The sequence below is a fragment of the Pristis pectinata genome, chromosome 14 (genome assembly GCF_009764475.1).
Source record: "Pristis pectinata isolate sPriPec2 chromosome 14, sPriPec2.1.pri, whole genome shotgun sequence".
NCBI lineage: Eukaryota > Metazoa > Chordata > Chondrichthyes > Rhinopristiformes > Pristidae > Pristis > Pristis pectinata.
In genome coordinates this window covers 2758148-2782011 of record NC_067418.1, presented here as the reverse complement: position 1 = coordinate 2782011, position 23864 = coordinate 2758148, and the positions used below count along the sequence as shown (strand labels likewise).

Below are 23864 nucleotides of genomic sequence, written 5' to 3'. Positions count from 1 at the left end.
GCACATTCCAGGCTGCAGGAGTCCGTGCTGAGGGACGCACTGAAACTCGGCGCAGCCAATGCAAAGGGTCTGTGGGGAAGGACCACAGTCTAGGGTCCTACCACTGGACACTGAGGGGCTGGTCCTGTGTAACAGGCTCTCAAACACCTCATAGATTCAAAGGAACATCAGTGGTGACACATTGTTGGAGAATGTATTGAATTGTTGGTACAATGGATATTGAGAAAGACATACACCAATTCTATTTAAACTATATATTATGAATAAAGTATTCCCTTGAAATAAAACTTTAATGGGTAACTCTTACTATTTTACTGTATACGAGGTTAAAAGTACTATTGACCAATGGAGGCAGATACACCTAAATCCACACTCAGGCAGATCCAAGCCCATTTTGACAATAAAAAGCAAAACATTAAGGCAGTTTCCTTTTTTTTATTGTTGATTTATACTGTATGAATACAAATACAAAGTTTCTAGAAAGCTACAAAATGTCTACCACTTTAATTAGGAAGGCCTTAAAATGTGTCATTAAAATGTGTCAAACATTTGCTGTAAAGGACACACAAAGTTGTGTTTCAGAGTGATGATCAAATAATTGCACTTAACTGTCATGGATAATTAGGTTATCACACATTGGTACCAAGAAAGCTAAGATACATCCTTTATACAAAGCACCTGGAAAAGATTCTCTGCACACAATACCCTATAAATTTCATATAACTATCCATAGTAAAGATGAGTTTACATCAAAGCCAACATTTTTAAATGGTTATAACCCAAAAAGGTACCGGTACCTGCACATTAACAGCAATACAAAACATAGTACAGCTTGCAAGTTTGGTGTCATCTCCTTCTTTGATAGTATTTTTTGGGGTCAGTTAGAAAGATTGATAGGGATGTGTTTGCAGGAGGAACAAAGTTTTGCGCAAGGCAAGTGCTTGGAATAAATTAAGAAATTACAAACTCGTCCGACCACATTGAGCAGTGTTTTCGGAATAAAAATTAAAAACACCAATTGCAAAACTTCGAAGGCAGTGTTCACCGTGCTGTGATTAGTTACTGAACATGACAGCTTAAAAACTAAAGTGGCCTGCATTTCTATAGCATCTTTCACATCCCTTTCAGTTCATTCCAAAGTAGTTTACAGCCAATGAAGTAGTTGTCACTGTCCTAATGTAACATGGCAGGGAGATTGCGCACAGCAAGCTCCCACAAACAGCAACATGAAATTTACCAGGTTAACTGTCTCAGAAACACTGACTCAGGGATTGAAATATTGTGTAAAGTTTTGACAGTAACCATGTAAGTTCACTTTTTCAGGGAGTGTAAGTGAAATAAAGCAAAAAAAAAGAAACGTCTATCAAATTTGCCAGCTGTAGGTGATATTAAAAGTAACCACTGACCATAGTTTAAATCAATTAAAGCCACAATACCATTTCATACACATTACAACACAGAAAATAAGCACGTTAAATTCAATGAGTTATTTTATAAATGTGAGCTGACACACACGAAAATAAACATTTGTTTACACAGAAGGAACTTGTAGATAGAGGAAAAAATGAAAGGCTACTTAGGTTTAAAGGATTCTGAACTCCTTAATTCAGGCACATATGTATTCCCCTGGCTAATCTTCACTTGAGCAAGTCACAGGCCACAATGATACACAGGCTGCAATGAAACCATTTGCCAATAAGGAGATAATGCAAATTTAATCCAAAGAGTACTCCACCGCAAAGAAAACAATGACAACTCCAACAGTCTACTGTGCGTTCCAATGGCACAGGGTCAAAGCAAATCTTCTACACGCAGTTACTGCACCTCCTTGCAAAGTAACCAAACCTATATATTAGCTTTTCTAGAATTACATTTAACAATTCCTAACACCCGTTAATGTGTCAAAACAGTCCCATTGTGACAGGTTAGGCACACAGATAATCAATCCATTTTATCTTCCAACGACTTAAGCTGTGTGTCTAAGTGTGTGCCGATGTATGTGTGCCCGCACCTGCGTGTGTATATCCATGTGTATGCGTGTAGCACTGGGTTTAAGCTCCTGTGGACATGTTTAGAAAGTGCCCTTCTCATTTAATTTGAACTATTTTACTTGGTAGGTGTATCTGAAAGAAAAGCATCACTCTGGAACTTTCAAAGGGCTTTGGACCAAAATGAATTCAATTAATGATTTTTAACAGAACTCTACAATTCCTGGGTTATCTGAACAAGTCAACCAAGAAACGTGACCAGAACTTTCAATTCTCTCAAGAAAGGCTATTCGTGAAAAAAAATACTCAAGCTGGTTCCAAAGTCATTGTCAGCCACATATCAAGCATCATTCATCGAATCTGAAGTGTTGTCGAGATGTTACTGGTATAACATAGGGATCTATGCCGCTCCTCACTACTTTCTTTGCACACGTGAATGAATTGACAAAGCTCGTGAACCTTTCAACAACAACAACTTTCATTTATAAAGTGCCTTTAAATGTAGGAAAATGTCCCCAAGGGCTTCACAGACAGCTATCAAAGACGTGATGCTAAACCACACAAGGAGAAACTGGGGAGGGTGACCTGTCGTTTGGTTGAGGAGGTAGGTTTTTAAGGAGCGGCTTAAAGTAGAGAGGCACAGGACGGGATTCCAGATCTTCAGGTCTCAGCAGCTGAAGGCACATCTGCCAATCGTGGAGCAATTAAATTTGTATTTGATCAAGATACTAGGCTTGGAACGTGAAGATGTTATCAGGTTGGAGAAGAAAACAGGAATAGGGAGGGGCATAAGACCATAGAGGGACCTATGGAGTTTTAAGATGGAGGTGTACATACACAGGACCTGGTGTAGGTAGCAAGCACTGCAGTGAGGGATGAAAGGGACTCAGTGGAACTGGGCAGCAAAGTTTTGTATAACCTCACATGTCCATTGGCTCATTTTAACCAGCTCTGTAGAAAGAGTTTTCTTTGGTTCTGAAAAGCGGTGGTTTCTCATCCAATCCTCTCCGCCACTTCCCACGGTTCGGCTGAACACAGCTGAGACACACAAGAGTCCAAGGCACCAAACAGTCAGAGCACTCTAATCAGAACCTAGTTCCGGCATCCTTGCTGCAGAATTAAGACAGGAGGCTGCGAGGTTCAGGTTTCCATCAGTTCTCCAGTTTGCAGAACCTGGGGAATCCTAAATGCTGTGATCGGGCACCTGCTGCCTGAAAAAGGGGCAGTGGAAGCAGATTCATCAAGAGCTTTCACACAAAGAAAGGGGAAATACTGGGAGAGGAGACATTTCCAGGCATTGAGACTTGAAGAGCTGGCACAGACAAGATGGGCTGAACAGCCCTTCCCTGCAGTGAATCACACATGCAGAGATAAACTGCAACAGTCCATCCTTGCTACAGATGTTACATGTTGGATGCATAGAGAAGGAAAATCTATTCCATCAATGGATGCAACACCAGGTTTGATAAACAATCACTCCAGGTATCTACTTGCTGCAAATTGCACAATGTTTGTCCTACCAGAAGACAGTATGTTACATTGCAGGTTTTGGTTGAATCAGCAAACTAACTCCTCAATCAGCTTGAACGTGGCAATGGAGGAATAAAAGAAGGTGGGGAGTGGGAGCTTGAATATCGGGGGTTGAATATCATCATGATGTCCGTGAAGGTCCAGCGATGCCACTGACCCAACACATCAGTTGTTCCACTGGCAACCTCCGCTCCCAGTTCCAAGGTCAACATTCAAAACTCTTCACCAAATCCTCGGGTAGCTTCCCTACCACATTAGAACTGTCCAAATCAGTCACCTACTGACCATAGTCAATCTTTAGAAAAGAGACGGCAGAGGTTTTACCGACCAGACTTGTCAAGTTATGCAACAGTCTGAAAGGGTTGCCAGAAAAGATCTTCAGCAAGGTTCATAAGTAAAAACACAGATCCAGGAGATCCTCCCTCACCCAGAGTTGGGTGAGAATGTGGAACTCAATACCATCAGGAGTAGTTGAACCAAGTTAAATCCATTCAAAGGAAAACTAGAGAGAGATGGGGATGGATTGGAGACACAAGAGGCTGCAGACACTGGAATCTGGAGGAACTCAGCAGGTCAGGCAGCACCTGCAGGGTTTCGACCTGAAACGTTGACAAGTCCTTTCCTCCCACAGATGCTGCTTGACCCGCTGAGTTCCACCAGCACGTTGTTTGTTGCTGGGGATAGATTAGGTCAGGAGGGTTTGAAGGGAGGTTTGTGTTGAGCTATATACAGCCATCAAATTTTGGGCTCATGCCATAGACTTGATATAAATGCAAAGAAGCCAGAACTTTCTAGAATAAAAGGCCAGCTGAACACCAAGGTAATGGGTGCACCTTTGGGCCTGACAAAGGCCTAGGTGGAATGATCTTGCAGCCACCTTTACACGGGGAAGGAGACAACCTGTACACGGGGAAGGATATCCCAGAGATGGACACTGAAGGTAGACCAAGACCAAAGGCTTCACCATCAGTTCACTGTAACTGAGGAAAGTGAATGAGACGAGTTCCAGGGATAGGTTCCTCAGGTTAGGTGGAGAGAAGCTTGGATTAGACAAGGTGGGATTTAACAGAGGCATTCAAAATTATGAAGTCATTACAAAATCCAACAGGGAGTTCAAGAGAAATGTCTTCTGCCAGAGATCGGTGGAACTCACTGATTTGTGGGATCAGCAAGGCTAATAGTGAGAATGTATGCAAGGGGGAGACTGGGAGAAAAGATGCCCATAGAGGCGAGGGGAGGGAGTTTGGGGAACATCAAGTAGGGAGGAGGATTGTGTGGGACATCGACACCAGGAGGAAGGAGACAAGTCAAGTGGCCCATTTCTCTGCTGTTCATTCTATATAATTTTGTACAAGACAAACCCAAAATTTAATTCGAACTTCTTATCACGTTGGAGGCTAGCATGACGCATTTCTTAAAAGGATAATTTAATCAGTATTCATTAATCTAAAAACCACAGGCACTGTATGCGTGTAAGTTGGATGCTGACACAGTATTAAGGTTACTGTTTAGCCAACAACTGTTCACGATTTGTCATACAATAGTCAAACTCCACCAAGATTCAAACTCTATAACATCCCCTAAAAAAATAAACAATTACAATAATTTTTATCTTTTTTTTTGCTTCCGCTGTACAATGTGTAACCTCAGTTGTATCTATGAATCTGTCTCAGCTTCAAAAATGCCACCTTCAAGATTTATCCTATTTCAATTTGCTTGCAGTACTCAGTAAAAGGCATTAAAGGTGATCACTTTTTGTTTTATTTGGTTTCTGATCTGCATACAATTTATATTTCATTTGACTGAACAGATCTTTTCTAGGCTGGAATATCAAAAAACAAAGGCACTTACTTGCTGGAGTGCAGGAGATGTATGAAGATTGTTATTTGGTCATTAGTTGTTAAAGGCATGTGTTGAAAAGGCTGGCTACTCTTGCGCTCTGTGCTCATTCCAATCCAAACCGTGAAACAGGGTCCTCGTTTGACCAAATTGGAAGTGATTGTTTTATCACTGATGTTTAGTTGGCATAACAATTTAACACACTTTACCAAAATACTTCTCAAAATGCTTTTCAAGTGTGTTCAGATTCATTGTTTGCAACACGCGTGTTGTCAGGAACAATCACAAGACTAAACATTGTTCTCAAAGCACAGTATTATCCAATTAAAATATGCAGATCTACAGATGAACTGTAACTTCCTATAGTACGCTATTAAGGCACTGATTAATCTACGCTTTGGCAGCACTGAATTAAAATTACATCTGAAAAAAAGTTACTGATAACTTCCAGCTTAGTAAAGAACTCACAGCCTCAGTAACATCTTATTTGGGTTTCAATAATTTCTTACAATGAACAGTGATCACAATATAGTGTTTTCTTTTTACACATTTGTGTAAAGACAAATACTTTAAAACCATGGCATTTTCTCCTCAAATCCCCCAAAATGAACATTTAGTGACTGTGCCACTGCAGATTATTTCAACGTACAGAAACTCAAACTTAAAAGTCGTAGAAATTACACACGATAAGCTGGTTTTGTTACATGACAGTTAGCTTACCTGCCAAGTAACATGGGAAATCCACAGCTGTTACACACGCAGTACCAAAAGTTGAAACACACACACACACAGACACACATACCAAAAAACAGGCAAGACCCCTTGCATCTCAGAAAAACCAAGTGGTCAGGACATTGAGGCACTGTATGTCCCCCACTCACTTGGAAGTAACGCTGCTGAATTCTTGCTGGCAGTTTCTTTCATTTCATCAAAACACACACCACCATCGTCACCCACTCAAGGACACAAACCACGAGGGTTCAGTTACAGCGAGTGGCATGACAAGCCTACGTTGGGACCAGATCTGCGTGTATTGAATTAACTCCCATGGTTTTTCTAAAGATGCACTTTCTTCCAATGCAAAAAAATACACTTTTTTCCCCAAAAAGTAAATCTCCAAACACTATTACAAAATAGAATTATAGAAACATACAAAAGTCACTGCTGTTTCTTAACTCACAGTACACTCTTATAATAAATTCTTGTGATATGGTCATAATTTTATTTTGGTATCAGACAAGCTCATCTTCCCCCAGATGACTGAAATGATACAGCTGGCACATACACAACTAACAAATGGCCTGGAGACTTTCACTGGGAACTCAGCTGAGATTTCTACGTGGGCCAGAAAGGGTTAAGTAGTCAATATTACTGTGAGAAGTGGACAAGATTTTAAGTGTGGCAAAACTATGAATTTTTTTTTGTAATCTCATGACCAGGACTCAACTTTTTGGAAGTCATTTCCCTTCTACTAAATGACCAGTTAGCCACACATCCATTACGTCTCTCAATCAAAAGTTTACAAAGCAATAAAACCTTTCTACAAATTAATTTTCTTTTAAATAAAAGCATGTGCACCTTTCGTTGGCATCAGTGGACAGTACCAATTCAATCGGCCAAAGCTGATCTAATCCCATTACAGTCCTAATCTCCAAAATACTTCCACTGTGGATATGCACTCTTTCACACTGAGACAAGGTCGCATTCAACTAAACCTGATGAGCATGCTTTGCAGTAGGATTTCCTAAAACTGTTTGGTTAATGTAGACCAATGATTTTTTATACATACATACATATATATATGTATGTATGTATGTATGTAAAAATAAAAGGAGTGTGTGTGTGTTTAAAAAAAGAATAAGGAAACCTGAAAGCAAATAGACCTGGTGACCATGAAATCACTGACATTCTTTCACCAGCATTGCGATAATTCTTGACCTGAAGTCTTGAACTACATCCTGACGCCATCTCCTGCATATTCACATGTTGATAAATATATACCTGTGAATATACCATCTTTGGAAAAAAAACTCTTTAAATAAATTATCTTTACAAAGGCAGGCAGTCATTCCACAGTTAAATGCATTGTGTCTACAATCATTATGTTCCTGTCTTTTTTCTTGTTTTCTGTTGACACAGAAAAGCTTGTACTGAAGAGACTATGCTCCCACAATTATTAAAACAAAATTTAGACACGACAGTCCCATTTTTTCCAATGTAGTAACTCAAACAGGTAATTTGTCTTTTAAAAAAAATCTTGAAGCACAGATAATTCAATATAAAAACCTATCACATGGTACCATAATTCACAGCTCCTGATGTATATACACACACGCACACACACACTCATACACACATTAAAAGGCTAACCACATCAGAAATTCAGACGTGTTATGGGTGTATCAATCGATTTGAGGCACTGCCACATGTTTTGAGGTTTTAAGTCTATTCAATTGCAGCTGTGTTTTTCTTTCTCCAGAGAGGGAATGAAATATCCACGCTTATTCCTTCATGAGCCTGTAGGTGTGATGCTGCGCTCCGTGTTCACTGGTGGAGACTTCAAACACACAGGCCATGCACAGAAGTGTCTCCTGTGTATCCCTGTTTGTCACCACCTGCAGGCAACAGAATAAAACCTCATCAACATAGAAAGCAAGTTTCATTTATATGTCATGTTTAAAACAGCCCAAGGGTCTTCATCAGAGTGTTAATGGGACAAGATTTGGCAGTTAGGCAGGCAAGGACAAATTGGAATGGGTGGCCCAGACAAAAAGCACACAAACAACTTTAATCCCAGGGCTTGGATACTTTGATGTATTCATTATTCCAAACTGCTATAACCTCGGCTCATGCAGTCCCTTAGAACTCCAGTTCTTGCTGGTCAGGCCAATGAATGCAGGAGGCAGGTGCACCCAGCAACGAGGCATCAACCTGGTGAAGCTGCAATGCATGACTACATGTGTGCTCAACAATAAAACAGCATGCAATGGTGAAAGAAAAACAATCTCACAATCAACAGATTAACTCAAAGCTCTGCAGACTTGTGCATCCAGCACTGATTGTTGGTAGACAGTAATCGGGAACAGCCGAAACAAAAAAACGGAAATGCTGGAGTTATAGGGAGGGGTTGGCCAGGCAAGATTTTCATTCCTTGGAAGGTAGGAGAATGAGGGGCCACCTTAGAGAAGTGTTTAAAATTATGAGAGGCATCGATAAGGTGGACGGTAACAGTCTTTTCCCCAGGGTAGGGGAGTCCAAAACTAGTGGGCATAGGTGAGAGGGGAAAGATTTAAAAGGGATCTGAGGGGCAACTTCTTCACCCAGAGGGTGATGAGTATATTGAGCGAGTTGCCAGAGGAAGTGGTTCAGGCAGCTACAATCGCAACATTTAAGAAGCACTTGGATAGATACATGGACGATGGGTCCGGGAGGGATATGGGCCAAATGCAGGAAACTGCGACTAGTTAAGTGGACAACCTGGTCAGCATGGACTCATTGGGCCAAAGGGCCTGTATCCGTGCTGCATTGCTCTTTGACTCTAGGCAGCATCTGTGGAAAGAGAAACCGGTTAATATTTTGGGTCAGGGCCCCTTCCTCAGGATTGCGGGGAGAGTAGAAGGGTATCAGTGTTCAAAGCAGAGCTTGGGGGTGAAGGTAATGAGACACAAGAGACTGCAGATGCTGGAATCTGGAGCAACACATAAGGTGCTGGAGGAAACCCGGGGGAATGGACAGTCGATGTTTCAGGTTCAGACCCTTCATCTGGACTGAAAGAGGAGGGGTTCCTCACCCGAAACGTTAACTGGTTTCTCTTTCCACCGATGCTGCTCGACTGGCTGAGTTCTTTCAGCATTTCCTGTTTTTTTGTTTTAGATTCTAGCCTCTGCGGTTTTGTTTGCTGTTCAATGGGGATAGCTGTTCCAAGAACGTCCCATCCTCAACAATGGCAGGGCCCAGCAGGCAAGTGTCAAGTGTTTGTTGCCACGTTCAGCCAGAAGTTCCCATTGGAGGATCCATCTTTGAGACTTCCACCATCATTGAAGCCAGATTTCAGTCAGTCCAATCGACTTCAGCTGATACCAAGAAACAGCTGAGATCACTGGATACAACACATCCTAGGGGGCCTGAGAATGTACCTGATGTAGTTCCAGATCCTGCTACATCTCCAGAGAGACACAAGAGACTGCCGACACTGGAGTCTGAAGCCACAAACAATCTGCTGGAGGAACTTACTGGTTCCCAAGTACGATAAAATGAACTCTTGACCTCACAATCTGCCTTGTTATGACCTTGCACCTTATTGTCTGCCTGCACTTCATTTTCTCTGTCGCTGTGACACTTTATTCTGCATCCTGTTATTGTTTTCCCTTGTACTACCTCAATGCACTGTGTAATGAATTGATCTGTATGAACGGTGTGCAAGACAAGTTTTTCACTGTACCTCGGTACAAGTGACAATAATAAGATAAGATATCCTTGTTAGTCACATGTACATTGAAACACACAGTGAAATGCATCTTTTGCGTAGAGTGTTCTGGAGACAGCCCGCAAGTGTCGCCACGCTTCTGGTGCCAACATAGCACGCCCACAACTTCCTAACCCGTATGCCTCTGGAATGTGGGAGGAAACCGCAGCACCCGGAGGAAACCCACGCAGACACGGGGAGAACGTACAAACAGTGGCCGGAATTGAACCCGGGTTGCTGGCACTGTAATAGTGCTATGCTAACCGCTACACTACTGTGCCTGCCAATTCCAATAAACCAATAATAATAAACCAATTTCAATTAACAATCTGCTGAAGGACCTCAGCTGGTCAAGTAGCATCGTGATGCTGTTCGATCTGCTGAATTCCTCCGGCAGATTGTTTGTTGCTGCAACACCTTTAGTCAGGCTGTTCCAGCACTGTTACCACACTGGCATCTCCGACCACGTGGATGATTGTCTGGGTGTGTCCTATTCACGAAATGTAGGACAACTAATTACCACTAATCAATCTGCTCTCAACCAGCAAGAATCAACAAGGGGGTTACCCAGCAATACTTACTGTCCAATACCCCACCACCCACACCCTGGAGCTCAGCACTGACCAGAAACTCAAACTAGTCAGTCTCATAAATGCAGAGGCTATATGAGCAGTTCAGAGGCTGGGGATCCTGTGGTGAATGATTCACCTTCTGTCACCCCAAGGCGCAACACTCGGGAAGCTCAACAGCATCCAAGACAACATAAGCAGTTTAATTGGCACCCCATCAGCCACCCTAAATGTTATTTACCTCCTGCCGCACCCCCCACCCCCACCCCCCCAGCCCACCCACACACACTGGTTGAATTAGTTATCATTTGCAAAATGCACTGCAGTTTCCCACCCAGGCACCTGTGACCTCTGTGACACAGCAGGACAAGGGCAGCTGGTGCTTGGGAACACCAAGGCACAGATAAGGTGGAATTTAAGTCTTTTCCCCAGGGTAGGGGAGTCCAAACTAGGGGGCATAGGTTGAGGGTGAGAGGGGAAAGATTTAAAAGGGACCTGAGGGGCAACTTTTTCCACGCAGAGGGTGGTGGGTATATGGAACGAGCTGCCAGAAGAAGTGGGTGAGGCAGGTACAATACTATTATTTAAGAAGCGCTTGGATAGGTGGAGGGGCAGGGCTTAAAGGGATATGGGCCGAGCGCAGGAAATTGGGACTAACTGTGTGGGCACCTGGTCGGCATGGACTTGTTGGGCCGAATGGCCTGTGTCCGTGCGGTATTGCTCCATAACTCTGATCCTTCTCCATGTCGCATGCCATCCTAACCTGGAAACATTTCAAAGGTCCTTCATTGTCGCTTGATCGAAATCCTGGAACTCTCTCCCCAACAGCACTGTGGGAGCACCTTCGCCGGAAGGACACAAGATGGCAGCTCACCACCATCTTCTCAAAGGCAGTTAGGGATATGCAATAAATGGTGGGCTTGCTCACAAAAATTTAATAAATAGAAAAAAAATCCCTGTATTTCACAATTCCACCATTGAAGGTGGCAGGTCAAAATACAGTATGCTTCCTCCAGTCTGTGTAGCATTGTAAGAATTTTGCAATTTTCAAAGATACCCCCTTTCCTTCTTCTCAACTCAAATGAATACCAGTCTCGTCAATGTAATCTCTCTCCATGCCGGGAATCACCTCACTCCCTCAGTGGCATGTTCTTTCTCAGTAAGGAGATCCAAACTGCCCACACTGCTCCATCTTAGAATGATTGTCTCGTGCCTTCAGACACACCAACTTAAAATTCATCTTTTTAACATTTTTATACACCTTTGTCTCATTTTCTTATCCTACTTTCTTATATACTGTATGCTCTGCCCCTTCCTGGGGCAACTTTATTAACCTTATCCAAATCCCTTTCCCAAATTGCTTCCTTGCTTTTTCTCCCCCTCTTCAGTTTTTCTTGAGCTTCTTCCCCATTGGCACCCTCCCCCTGCCCCCCTCCATCCCTTCCCCTTATTTAGTTTGAGGCTCTGTCGACCTTCCTAGTTATGATTTGCTGGAACTCGGGTCCCAGGGTGGCTCAGGTGCGCTCCATCCCAGTGGAACAGCTCTCGCTTTCCTCAGTCCTGATGCTGCACCCCTCAAATTGAGACTTCTCCCACTCCAATCTGCACTTTCATCTCCCTGATCCTATTAACCCTGTGCCAATTTGCTCCTGGCTCAGATAATAATCCAGACATCATTAACTTTGTAGTTCTGCTTTTTAATTTAGTGCCCAAGGGCTCCATCTCACACAGCAGAACCTTTTCCTTTGTCCTGCCTATATCAGTGATCTATGTGGACCATGACAACTGAATCCCCTCCCTCTCACTTCCACTCCAGTTCAGAGGAGATGTTGCTTACTTTGGCACTGAGTGGACAATATAGACTTTGGGCATCATGTTCCTGTTTGCAATGTTTACCCCCCCCCCCCCCCCCCCACTTAACCATCTTCCTTTTTATAGTTTATTCGATCTCTCTTCAGTCCCCACACATGTACCCCAAGGGTGCAAGAACTTCAAATCTATTGGAGGTGCAGAGACTGAGGCTCCTGTCATACCAAGTGTTGATTAGGGTTGCATTAAGAATGAGCATTAATAACTGTTCATTAAGTGAGACCACACTTGGAGTATTGAGAGCAGTTCTGGTCACCCAGCTACAGGAAGGATGTCATTAAGCTGGAAACAGTGCAAAAAAGATTCACAAGGATGTTACTGAGACTGGAGAGATTGTGTTATAAGGAGTGGTTCAAAAGGCTGGGACTTTTTCCCCTGGATTATAAGAGGTTGAGGGGTGACCTTACAGAGGTACAAAAATCTTGAAAGGATAAAGGAAAGGTAAAAAATAAAAGGCAAGGCTAGCAGGTTCAGGAAACCTTGGTTATCGAGGGATATTGAGAGTCTGGTAAAGAAAAAGGAGGTGCATATCAGGTTAGGATCAAATGAGGCACGAGGAGTATAAGAAACGCAAGAGAATACTTGAGAGAGAAATCAGGAGGGCAAAAAGAGGACATGATATTGCCCTGACAGACAGGATGAAAGAGAGTCCCAAGTGCAAAAGGGTAACAAAGGACAAAATTGGTCCTCTTAAAGATCAGTGTGGTCATCTATGCATGGAGCCGAAAGAGATGGGAGAGATCTCAAATGAATTTTTTGCATCCGTATTTACTCTGGAGACAGACACAGAGACTACAAAACTGAGGCAAAAAAGTAGTCGTGGACCTTATCCGGAATACAGAAGAGGTGGTGCTGGCTGTCTTGAGGGGAATGAAGATGGATAAATCCCCAGGGCCTGACAAGGTGTCCCCTCGGATCTTGTGGGAGGCCAGTGCAGAAATTGCAGGGGCCCTAGCAGAGATATTTAAAACCTCCTTAGCCACAGGTTAGGTGCCGGAGGACTGGAGGATAGCTGATGTTGTTCCGTTGTTCAAGAAAGGTTCTAAAAATAAGCCAGGAAATTATAGGCCAATGAGCCTGACATCAGTCGTGGTTAATTATTGGAAGGTATTCTAAGGGACAGGATATATAAGTATTTGGATATACAGGGCCTGATTAGGGATAGTCAACATGGCTTTGTGTGTGGTAGGTCATGTCTAACTAATCTTATAGAGTTTTGAGGAGGTTACCAAGAAGGTCAATGAGGGAAAGGCAATGGACGTTGTCTACATGGACTTTAGCAAGGCCTTTGACAAAGTCCCGCATGGGAGGCTGCTCTAGAAGGTTAAGTCGCTTGGCATTCAGGATAAAGTAGTCAAATGGATTCAACATTGGCTGAGCGGGAGAAGCCAGAGAGTGGTAGTAGATGGTTGTCTCTCTGACTGGAGGCCTGTGATTAGTGGTGTACCGCAGGGATCGGTGCTGGGTCCGCTGTTGTTTATCATCTATATTAATGATTTAGATGATAACGTGGTAAACTGAATCAGCAAATTTGCAGATGACACCAAGATTGGGGGCATAGTGGACAGCGAGGAAGGCTATCAAACCTTGCAGCGTGATCTTAGCCAGTGAAGTAAATGGGCTGAAAAATGGCAGATGGAATTTAATGCAGACAAGTGTGAGGTGTTGCACTTTGGGAGGACAAATCAGGGTAAGGCTTACACAGTGAATGGTAGGGCACTGAGGAGTGCGGTAGAACAAAGGGATCTGGGAATACAGATCCATAATTCCTTGAAAGTGGCATCAAGGTAGATAGGGTCATAAAGAGAGCTTTTGGCACTTTGGCCTTCATAAATCAGGGCATTTAATACACGAGTTGGGATGTTATGTTGAAGTTGTACAAGACGTCGGTGAGGCCGAATTTAGAGTATTGTGTGCAGTTCTGGTCACCTACCTACAGGAAAGATACGAGCTTGAAAGAGTACAGAGAAAATTTATATGGATGTTGTCGGGATTTGAGGACCTGAGTTATTGAGAAAGGTTGAATAGGTTAGGACTTTATTCCCTGGAGCACAGGAGAATGAGAGGAGATCTTATAGAGGTATACAAAATTATGAAGGGTATAGATAGGGTGAATGCATGCAGGCTTTTCCCCTCAGGTTGGGTGAGGCTAGAACTAGAGGTCATAGGTTTAGAGTGAAAGGTGAAATATTTAAGGGGAATCTGAGGGGCAACTTCTTCACTCAGAGGGTGGTGCGAGTGTGGAACGAGCTGCCAGTGCAAGTGGTCAATGCGGGTTCAATTGTAACATGTAAGACGTTTGGATAGGTACATGGATGGGAGGGGTTTGGAGGGATATGGTCCGGGTGCAGGTAGATGGGACGAGGCAGAAGATCAAGTGGCCGGGACTAGATGGGCCGAAGGGCCTACTTATTTCTTTGCTGTACAACTCTGTGAGCATGTAGTTGAACCTGCACCTGACAGCCCCTGATCCAGCTTGCTGCTGAGTTTAATAGGCTAGTAATGCAAAATTCTAGCAGGTTGACAAGAACAATAAATCAGAGAGTCATAGAGCAATACCGCACGGATACAGGCCCTTTGGTCCAATGACTCTACGCCGACCACGCTGCCCACCCAGCTAGTCCCAATTTCCTGTGTTCAGCCCATATCCCTCCAAGCCCCGCCCCTCCATGTACCTATCCAAGTGCTTCTTCAACGATACTGTTGTACCTGCCTCAACCACTCCCTCTGGCAGCTCGTTCCATATACTCACCACCCTCTGTGTGAAAAAGTTGCCCCTCAGGTCACTTTTAAATCTTCTCCCTCTCACCCTAAACCTATGCCCCTAGTTTTGGACTCCACTGTATCCATGCCGCTCATGATTTTAAACACCTTTACAACATCACCCCTCATTCTCCTACGTTCCAAGGAATAAAGACCTAGCCTGGCCAACCTCTCCCTGTGACTCAGGCCCTCTGGTCCTGGCAACATCCTCGTAAATCTTTTCTGCACTCTTTCTAGTTTAACCGCATCTTTCCTATAACAGGGTGACCAAAACTGTACACAGTACTGCAAGTGCGGCCTCACCAACGACTTATATTTATTTATTAGTCACATGCACATCGAAACACACAGTGAAATATGTCTTCTTGCGTTACTGAGAATGTGCTGGGGGCAGCCCGCAAGTGTCGCCACGCTTCCGGCGCCAACATAGCACGCCCACAGCTCCTAACCCGTACGTCTTTGGAATGTGGGAGGAAACTGGAGCAGCCGGAGGAAACCCACACAGTCACAAGGAGAATATACAAACTCCTTACAGACTGCAGCTGGAATTGAACCCGGGTCGCTGGCGCTGTAATAGCGTTACGCTAACCACTACACTACCGTGACTGCAACATAACATCCCAACTCAAGGCAAACACTGGAGTGGAATAATCGACAAGTTCTGGATATTCACGATTCCACCAGATCTTTCCCCATCTCTTTATACCAGCTATCTGCCCTCTATCTTTCGGTCGAGGTGAAGGGTCTCGACCAGAAATGTCAACTGTCCATTTCCCTCCACAGATGCTGCCCGACCTGCTGAGTTCCTCCAGCACCTTGTGTGTTGTCCCACTATCAGTCGATCCCCTTCCCCCAATTTAAAACCATGGTAGCACATCAATCATCTTCAAGTCCTCCACAGGACCCAGACATCAGCCAAAGAATGATAGCCAGGCTGTGCAAAGAGTGATTTCCAAATATTCAAGGGAGAGCTCCACTTGAATGAAGTCAAAGGCTAAAATGGTGCAAATAATTAATTTGGGTTTTAGATGAAAGACTCACCAATAAAATAGTGAAATTCTCCAATACGCTGTTCATCATGTACTTTTCTGGTAAGTGTTTGAGCTTGTGAATGAAGTTGATCATATACTCACACATGGGGGAACGGTTTATTCTGTATACAAAACGCCCGTTCTCAAACCTTGCATATTCAGTCTGGGGGTAAAAAGTTAAGAAAAATGAATTTACATTTTTGATATCATGTTATGAATTTACATTTTCATGATGTTCTAAATAAAGTCAAAACCAACCAGTAGAATATTTTGACATAATGTCTACACAATGACACCCCCAAGTCACCGAACACTCTAACAAACTTCTACAGATGTACTGTTGAAAGCATCCTGACTGGTTGCATCACGGTCTGGGACGGCAATTCGAATGCGCAGGAAAGAAAGAAGCTGCAGAGTAGTGGACTCATGTTACATTAATGGCCAAACAATCCATTTTGCTTAAATGGAAGGATCCAATACCCCCTACTACTTTTCAATGGTTCTCTCAAACTATATCATGTTTAAACTTGGAAAAAAATTAGGAGTGGTACTGTTGATCCTTCGTTTAAATTTGAGTCCATTTATTCAATATTTTCACATGATATAGATCCCCTTATAATAACCTTTCAATTTAGAGGAACGAAGTTGACGACATAATATTGCTGTTTCTACTGAGAAATTTTAGTCCAGTGGTTTTTTTCTGGGTTTTTTTGAATTTTTTTTTTCTTTAGCTTAGTTTGGTTTGATATATTGTTTATAATTTTTCTTATTGTTTTGGGGATATTTTTCTTTCTTTTATATTTTATAATAAATCTTTTTCTTTTATATTATATTCACTCACTAACAGATCGTTGGAGCTACAGATTTTTTTTATACTTTATTGTTCTTTATGATTATCCATGTCATGATTGTTCTCCTGATCTCTTTGTATTACATGTACAAACATTGATAAATTAATCTGTATTCATTTGAAAACTATTAAAAAGATTGAAAAAGAAAGAGTAGTGGACTCAGCCCAACACATCACGGGCACATCCCTCCCCACCATCGGGAGTATCTACAGGAGGTGCTGCCTCAAGAAGGCAACATCCATCATCAAAGATCCCTACCATCCGGGCCGTGCCATCTTCTCACAGCTCCTGGGCAAGAGGTACAGCTCCTGGGCAGGAGGTACAGAAGCCTGAAGTCCCACACCACCAGGTTCAAGAACAGCTACTTCCCTTCAACCATACTGTCGTATCTGCCTCCACCACCACCCCTGACAGGACATTCCAGGCACCCACAACTCTGTAAAAAAAAAACTTGCCCCACACATCTCCTTTGAACTAACTCCCTCTCACCTTCAATGCATGCCCTCTAACTGGGAAAAAGATACCGGCTGTCTACTCGAGCTATGCCTCTCAGAATCTTATAAACTTCTATCAGGTCTCCCCTCAGCCTCCACCGCTCCAGAGAAAACAACCCAACTTGTCTAAATCTCTCCTTACAACTCATGCCCTCTAATCCAGGCAGCATCCTGGTGAACCTCTTCTGCACCCTCTCCAACGCCTCCATATCCTTCCTGTAATGGGGCTGACAAGAATTGAATACAATACTCCAGATGGAATCCATTAACACTATCTCATTATTCTTTTTTTGCACTATTTATTTTGTAATTTATAGATTTTGTGTCTTGCACTGTATTGCTGCCACAAAACAACAAATTTCATGTCAGATGTCAGTGATAATAAATCTGATTCTTTTTCATAACTTCCTGACTCTTGAACTCAATGCCTTGACCAATAAATGTAAGCATGTCATACACCTTCTTTACCAGCCTATCAACCCCACAGAAGGTCAGAAGGTGAGAGTTTCTATCTACATAACAGAGCTGGGTCATTTAGTCCAACTGCTCCATGCCAGTGTTCCTGTCCTGTACAAGCCTCTTTCAACCTTCAGCATCTGCCTCAGTCACTGTCATCTTCCGTTCCCCTCTCCCTTCTGCTGTTATCCAGTTCTCCCTAACTTCCATCCTTGCTATCCACCGCAACCATTGTGAGACTGTTCTCCATCTCACCACCCCGTGATGAGACAGTTTTCCCTGGATTCTCAAGTGGATTGGAATATGAAATTAAGTTTTTCATTGCGCCTGTGCATACGACAATAAACTCGACTTCGATTTAGCGACTGCTGTATTGGATGACCCTTCCTTCCAGACTCCAGATAACTGGGCACGTTTCTTAGGAACAGCACCTCACTTTCCGCCTGGGTGGTCTACAACCCAACGGCATGAACATTGATCTTTCCAGTTTCAGGTAACCTGCTCCCCCTGTCCCTTCTCTCTCTCCTGATCTACCCAATTCCTCCCACACCCACCCCACACCCCTCCCAACCCCCACCCCTGTTTCTTTCCCTTCCTACACTCACCCCATCTGCCCGCCACCCACACACCCCTCCCACTGGGTCCCCTCCCCACCTCCCTTATTTGACTCCATGCTCCACCTTCCTCTCCTATCAGAGCCCTCTCCGATCAGTTGCCTCCACCTCCCAACCTCCGTATTTCCACCCTTCCCTCCTCCATCTATCACCCCCCCCCCCTCACCTGGATCCACCAATCACCTGCCAGCTCTTGCCTCACCCCTTCGTACCGGCCACCTCCCCTCCACCTTTCAATCCAGATGAAGGATCTCGAGCTGAAAAGTCAACTATTTCCCTCCACAGATGTTCCCTGACCCTCTGAGTTCCTCCAGCAGTTTGGTTTTTGCTCCAGATTCCAGCATCTGCTGTCTTGTGTCTACGGTTCTTATCGACCTTTTCAAAACCTCGTCTTTTCCTGACATCCAGATCTGAATCCTCAATTAAATCACCCATAACTTTCAATATTCCAGCAAGTACAAACTTTGTGAATTAACTCCTCTTTGAAATGTAATCCTCAGTGGCTTTGGTGAATCTGTGCTGGATTCCTTAGAAGGCCAGTTCAGTCACAAGGACCAAACCCACCAGAGTCAGGGAGGAGGTACAGGAGCCTGAAGACCCACACACAACGATTCAGGAACAGCTTCTTCCACTCCGCCATCAGATTTCTGAATGGTCCATGAACACTACCTTTTTGTTGCACTAATTAATTTTTGTAATTTATAGTAATTTTATGCTTTGCACTGTACTGCTGCTGCAGAACAACAAATTTCACGTCATGTAAGTCAGTGATAATAAATCTGATTCATTCTCCACTAATGTGAGGCAGACTTCATTTAACACCGATAAACCAGAACAAGATGCTGGACACTAGAATACAAAGGGGCAGCATGAAAGAACATAGAACAGCACAGACAGGCCCTTCGGCCCACAATGTTGTGCCGACATAGCCAATCCCTCCTTCCTACAGAATGCCCGTATCCCTCTATTTTCCTCTCATTCATGTGCCCATCCAAGCCACTCTTAAAAGCCCAATGAATTTGCCTCCACCACCCTATCAGGCAACACATTCCAGGCATCCACCACTCTCTAAGTGGAAAATGTACCTCTCATGTCTGTTCTGAACCTACCCCCTATCACCTCATTATTGGATCGTTCAATAATGGGAAAAAGATATTGCTTGTCCACCCTATCTATGCCCCTCATAATTTTATACACTTCCAACAGATCACCCCTCAGCCTCCGCTGCTCCAGAGAAAAGAGCCCAAGTTTGTCCAGCCTCTCCCCGATAGCACATGCCCTCTAATCCAGGCAGCATCCTAGTAAACCTCCCCTGCACCCTCTCTAAAGCCTCGACATCCTTCCTATAGTGAGGTGACCAGAATTGCACACAAATGTGGCCTAACCAGAGCTCTATAGAGATGCATCATAACTTCTTGACTCCTGTACTCAATGCCCCGATTAATAAATGCAAGCGTTTCATAAGCCTTCTTAACCACCCTAACTACCTGTGTAGCCACTTTCAATGAGTCTTTAAAAGAGAGCTTTAAACATTGACAAATATTTCAGCTTGGGACTCAGCTCAAGAGTAGAGTTTGCCAGGCATGGCCACAAGAGGAGGAGGAAGAGCTCTGTTAACGCAGAACACAATTGACTTCTGTAATCCTTCGAGCGATGTTACAACAACTGAAGGTAAGGGTAAAGAATGATACAAGGACAGATGGCATATCAAACCACAACAGGAGGAGGAAGGGTGACTGATTTCTCCCATTCCTCCCTCCTCCTTCCGAACATCCTCCTAATAGCTGATGAAAGGTCTCGACCCAAAACGTCGACAATTCCTCCCACCACCCCCCCATGCTGCTCGACCCACTGAGTTCCTCCGGCTGTTTGTAGTTTGCTTCCTCCTAATATTATTTTTCCTTCTCAAATTACAGGGTAGTTCGCAGCTGGGAATTGGATCCTGCGGCCCACTATATCCCTGCTGGTCAGCAGGTAATCCCATTTTCCAGCTCTCTGCCTTCTACGCCGCAGTCACCTACAGTCACACAGCACAGAAACAGGCCCTTTGGCCCATCATGTTCATGCTGACCATCAAGTACCCATCCATAACCAGTCCCTTTTACCAGCATTTGGTCTGTAACCTAAACACCTTAGTCCTTCAATCGGTAAATTGGTTTATTATTGTCACTTGTACCGAGGTACAGTGAAAAACTTTGTTCTGCATGCCATCCATACAGATCATCTCATCACATCAGTGCATTGAGGTAGTACAGGGGAAAACAGTAAGAGGATGCAGAATAAAGTGTTACAGTTACAGAGAAAGTGCAGTGCAGGCAGACAATAAGGTGCAAGGCCATAATGAGGCAGATTGAGAGGTCAAGAGTCCATCTTATCATACTAGGGAACTGTTCAATAGTCTTATAACAGCGGGATAGAAGCTGTCCTTGAGCCTGGTGGTACGTGCTTTCAGGCTTTTGTATCTTCTGCCCAATGGGAGGGGGGTTGAAGAGAGAATGTCTGGGGTGGGTGGGGTCTGTGATTATGCTGGCTGCTTTACCAAGGCAGCGGGAAGTGTAGACAGAGTCCATGGAGGGGAGGCTGGTTTCCATGATGTGCTGGGCTATGCCCACAACTCTCTGCTGTTTCTTGCGATCATGGGCAGAGCAGTTGCTGTACCGAGCCGTGATGCATCCGGTTAGGATGCTTTCTGTGGTGCATCGATAAAAGTTGGTGAGGGTCAGAGGGGACACGCCGAAGTGCTCATCCAGATGCTTCTTAAATGTTTTGCAAGTCTCTGCCTCCACCCCTTAAGTTACATACACAGCTGATATTTTCCCTCAGCAGGCTAAATGAAAGTAACATCCTCACAATAATAGAAAGAGCTAAAAATAAATCACACACATTTAGGTATTACATTAGGAAAAGGAATTCAGCCCTTCAAGTCAGTTAATTGACTGTCCAATTAAACAAGTTATTCAGCCAAGTTATGAGCTACAAACTGAGTTATGCAGCCTTCGATAGTGGGAGCCCAATACACCATGGCTTTGTAAACAAGAGAACCAAAGTAGGAAGTTCTGCTAAATCTTTCTTATAAAAAAGCCGCTGGAGTATTGTGTCCGATTGTGGGCATCACATTGTAGGAAGGAAGGATAGTATGATCTCACAGTGGTTGTAAGAGGGATTTAACAGGACAACACCAGGAATGTGTTCTGTGAAGAAGCCACAATCATTCTCCTTGGTGCAGAGAAGTTAAAGGGAGATTTAACATAAGTGTTCAGAGTCTTTGATAAGTAATTTAAGAGAAATTACAGTCAGGACAGTCGCAACCTGAACAGAAAAGAACTTAAGTCGAAAGTCCAAAAGTTGAAAGTAATATTTATTGTCATACGCACAAGTACATGTCGCACAGGTGCAATGAAAAACTTACTTGCAGCAGCATCACAGGCACAGAGCATCAGAGAGACAACATTCACAAGTAAAACAAATTAAAGAAAGAACACAAGAAAACAGAACAGGAAAAGAAACAAAGTCCGTTGTGGTGCAAAGTGCTCAGTGTTGTGGTACTGGAGGTGGTGATTAGGGTTGTGCAGGCTGGTTCAAGAACCAAATGGTTGAATTGAAGGAGAGATGGGCAAGAAGAACATTTGTAAAACGGGGCTGTGACTTTAGAAACTTTTAAAAGGAGACTGAAGAAATATTTGAAAGGAACAATTACAAGGTACCTCGAGGAAAGAGCAGGGGAGTAGAATGAATTGGAAAGCTGTTTCAAAGGTGTGGTACAGTCACAATGGGCAAAACTGCCTCTTGCTGTACTTGAAATTCTATGAATGTGTTGAAGGCTCTTGTATATTATTCACAGTTCAGGGTTTTTACAACTGCCCCTTTAAGTGTGAACCTGTACGACCTGCACGAAAGGGACGGGTTGCACCTGAACTGGAGGAGGACCAATGTTCTTGCGGGCAGGTTCGCTAGAACTGTTGGGAAGGGTTTAAACTAGTTTGGCAGGGGGATGGGAACCCGAGTGACAGGTCAGAGGTTGGTGCATTTAGTGTACAAGTAGATGCAGAGTGTAGAAAGACTGTGAGGAAGGATAGATGTTTGAAAGGGCAAAATTGCAGTCAGTTGGATGGGCTGAACTCTGCCTACTTTAATGTGAGAAGTATCAGGAACAAGGCTGATGAACTTAGAGTGTGGGTAAGTACATGGAACTATGACGTGGTGGCCATTACAGAGACTTGGCTGTCACAAGGGCAGGAATGGCTGCTGGATATTCCGGGGTTTAGGTGTTTCAAAAGCGACAGAGACGGAGGTAAAAGAGGTGGGGGAGTGGCTTTGCTGATCAGGGACAGTATCACAGCTGTAGAAAGGGAGGATGTCCTGGAGGGATCGTCCACTGAGTCAGTGTGGGTGGAAGTCAGAAACAGGAAGGGAGCGATCACTCTATTGGGAGTATTCTACAGACCCCCCAATAGCAGCAGAGACACTGAGGAGCAGATCGGGAGGCAGATTTTGGACAGGTGCAAAAATAACAGGGTTGTCGTCTTCGGTGATTTCAGCTTCCCTAATATTGATTGGAACTTCCTTAGTGTAAAGGGGATAGATGGGGCAGAGTTTGTTAGAAGTGTCCAAGAAGGATTCCTGACACAGTATGTGGACAGGCCGACTAGAGGAGACGCCATACAGGACCTGGTACTAGGTAATGAGCCTGATCAGGTTTCAGATCTCTCGGTGGGAGAGCATTTTGGAGATAGTGACCATAACTCCTTGACCTTTACTAAAGCTTTGGCGAGGGATTGGAGCAGACGATATGGGAAAGTATTTATTTGGGGGAGGGGGAATTATGATGCTATTGGGCAGGAACTTGGGAGTGTAAGTTGAGAACACATTTTCTTGGGGAAGTGCACAACAGAAATGTGGAGGTTATTTAGGGAGTACTTGCATGGTGTTCTGGATGAGTTTGTCCCATTGAGGCAAGATAAGGATGGTAGAGTGAAGGAACCACGGTTGACAAGAGACATGGAATATCTTGTCAAGAGGAAGAAAGAAGCTTAAGGTTTAGAAAGCATGGATCAGACAGGGCTCTGGAGAGCTACAAGGTAGCCAGGAGGGAGCTTAAGAATGGACTTAGGAGGGCTAGAAGGGGGCATGAGCAGGCCTTGGCGAGTAGGATTAAGGAAAACCCCAAGGCGTTCTACATGTATGTGAAGAATAGGAGGATGACTAGAGTGAGGGTAGGACCGATCAGGGATAAAAGAGGAAACATGTGCCTGGAGTCGGAAGAGGTAGGGGAGGTCCTTACTGAATACTCTGCTTCGATATTCACCAGTAAGAGAGACCTTGACATTTGTGAGGATGGCGTACAACAGGCTAACATGCAAGGGCATGTCGACGTGAGGAAAGAGGATGTGCTGGA

The 23864-nt window shown here is 43.9% G+C and overlaps 1 protein-coding gene across 9 annotated transcripts in view; it reads right to left on the bottom strand.

Annotated features, from left to right (window-relative positions):
• Positions 1-423: 423 nt before the first annotated feature.
• The window catches only part of LOC127577647 (transcriptional enhancer factor TEF-1), a 264344-nt gene continuing 240903 nt past the window's right edge, over positions 424-23864 (bottom strand). For all 9 annotated transcript variants that reach the window (XM_052029006.1, XM_052029013.1, XM_052029014.1 and 6 more), the window contains 2 exons: positions 16065-16217; positions 424-7972 (listed from right to left, as the gene is read on the bottom strand). In XM_052029006.1, the coding sequence (XP_051884966.1) occupies positions 7859-7972; positions 16065-16217 (267 nt within the window). In that variant the 3' untranslated portion in view covers positions 424-7858. The remainder of the gene's footprint in view (positions 7973-16064; positions 16218-23864) is intronic.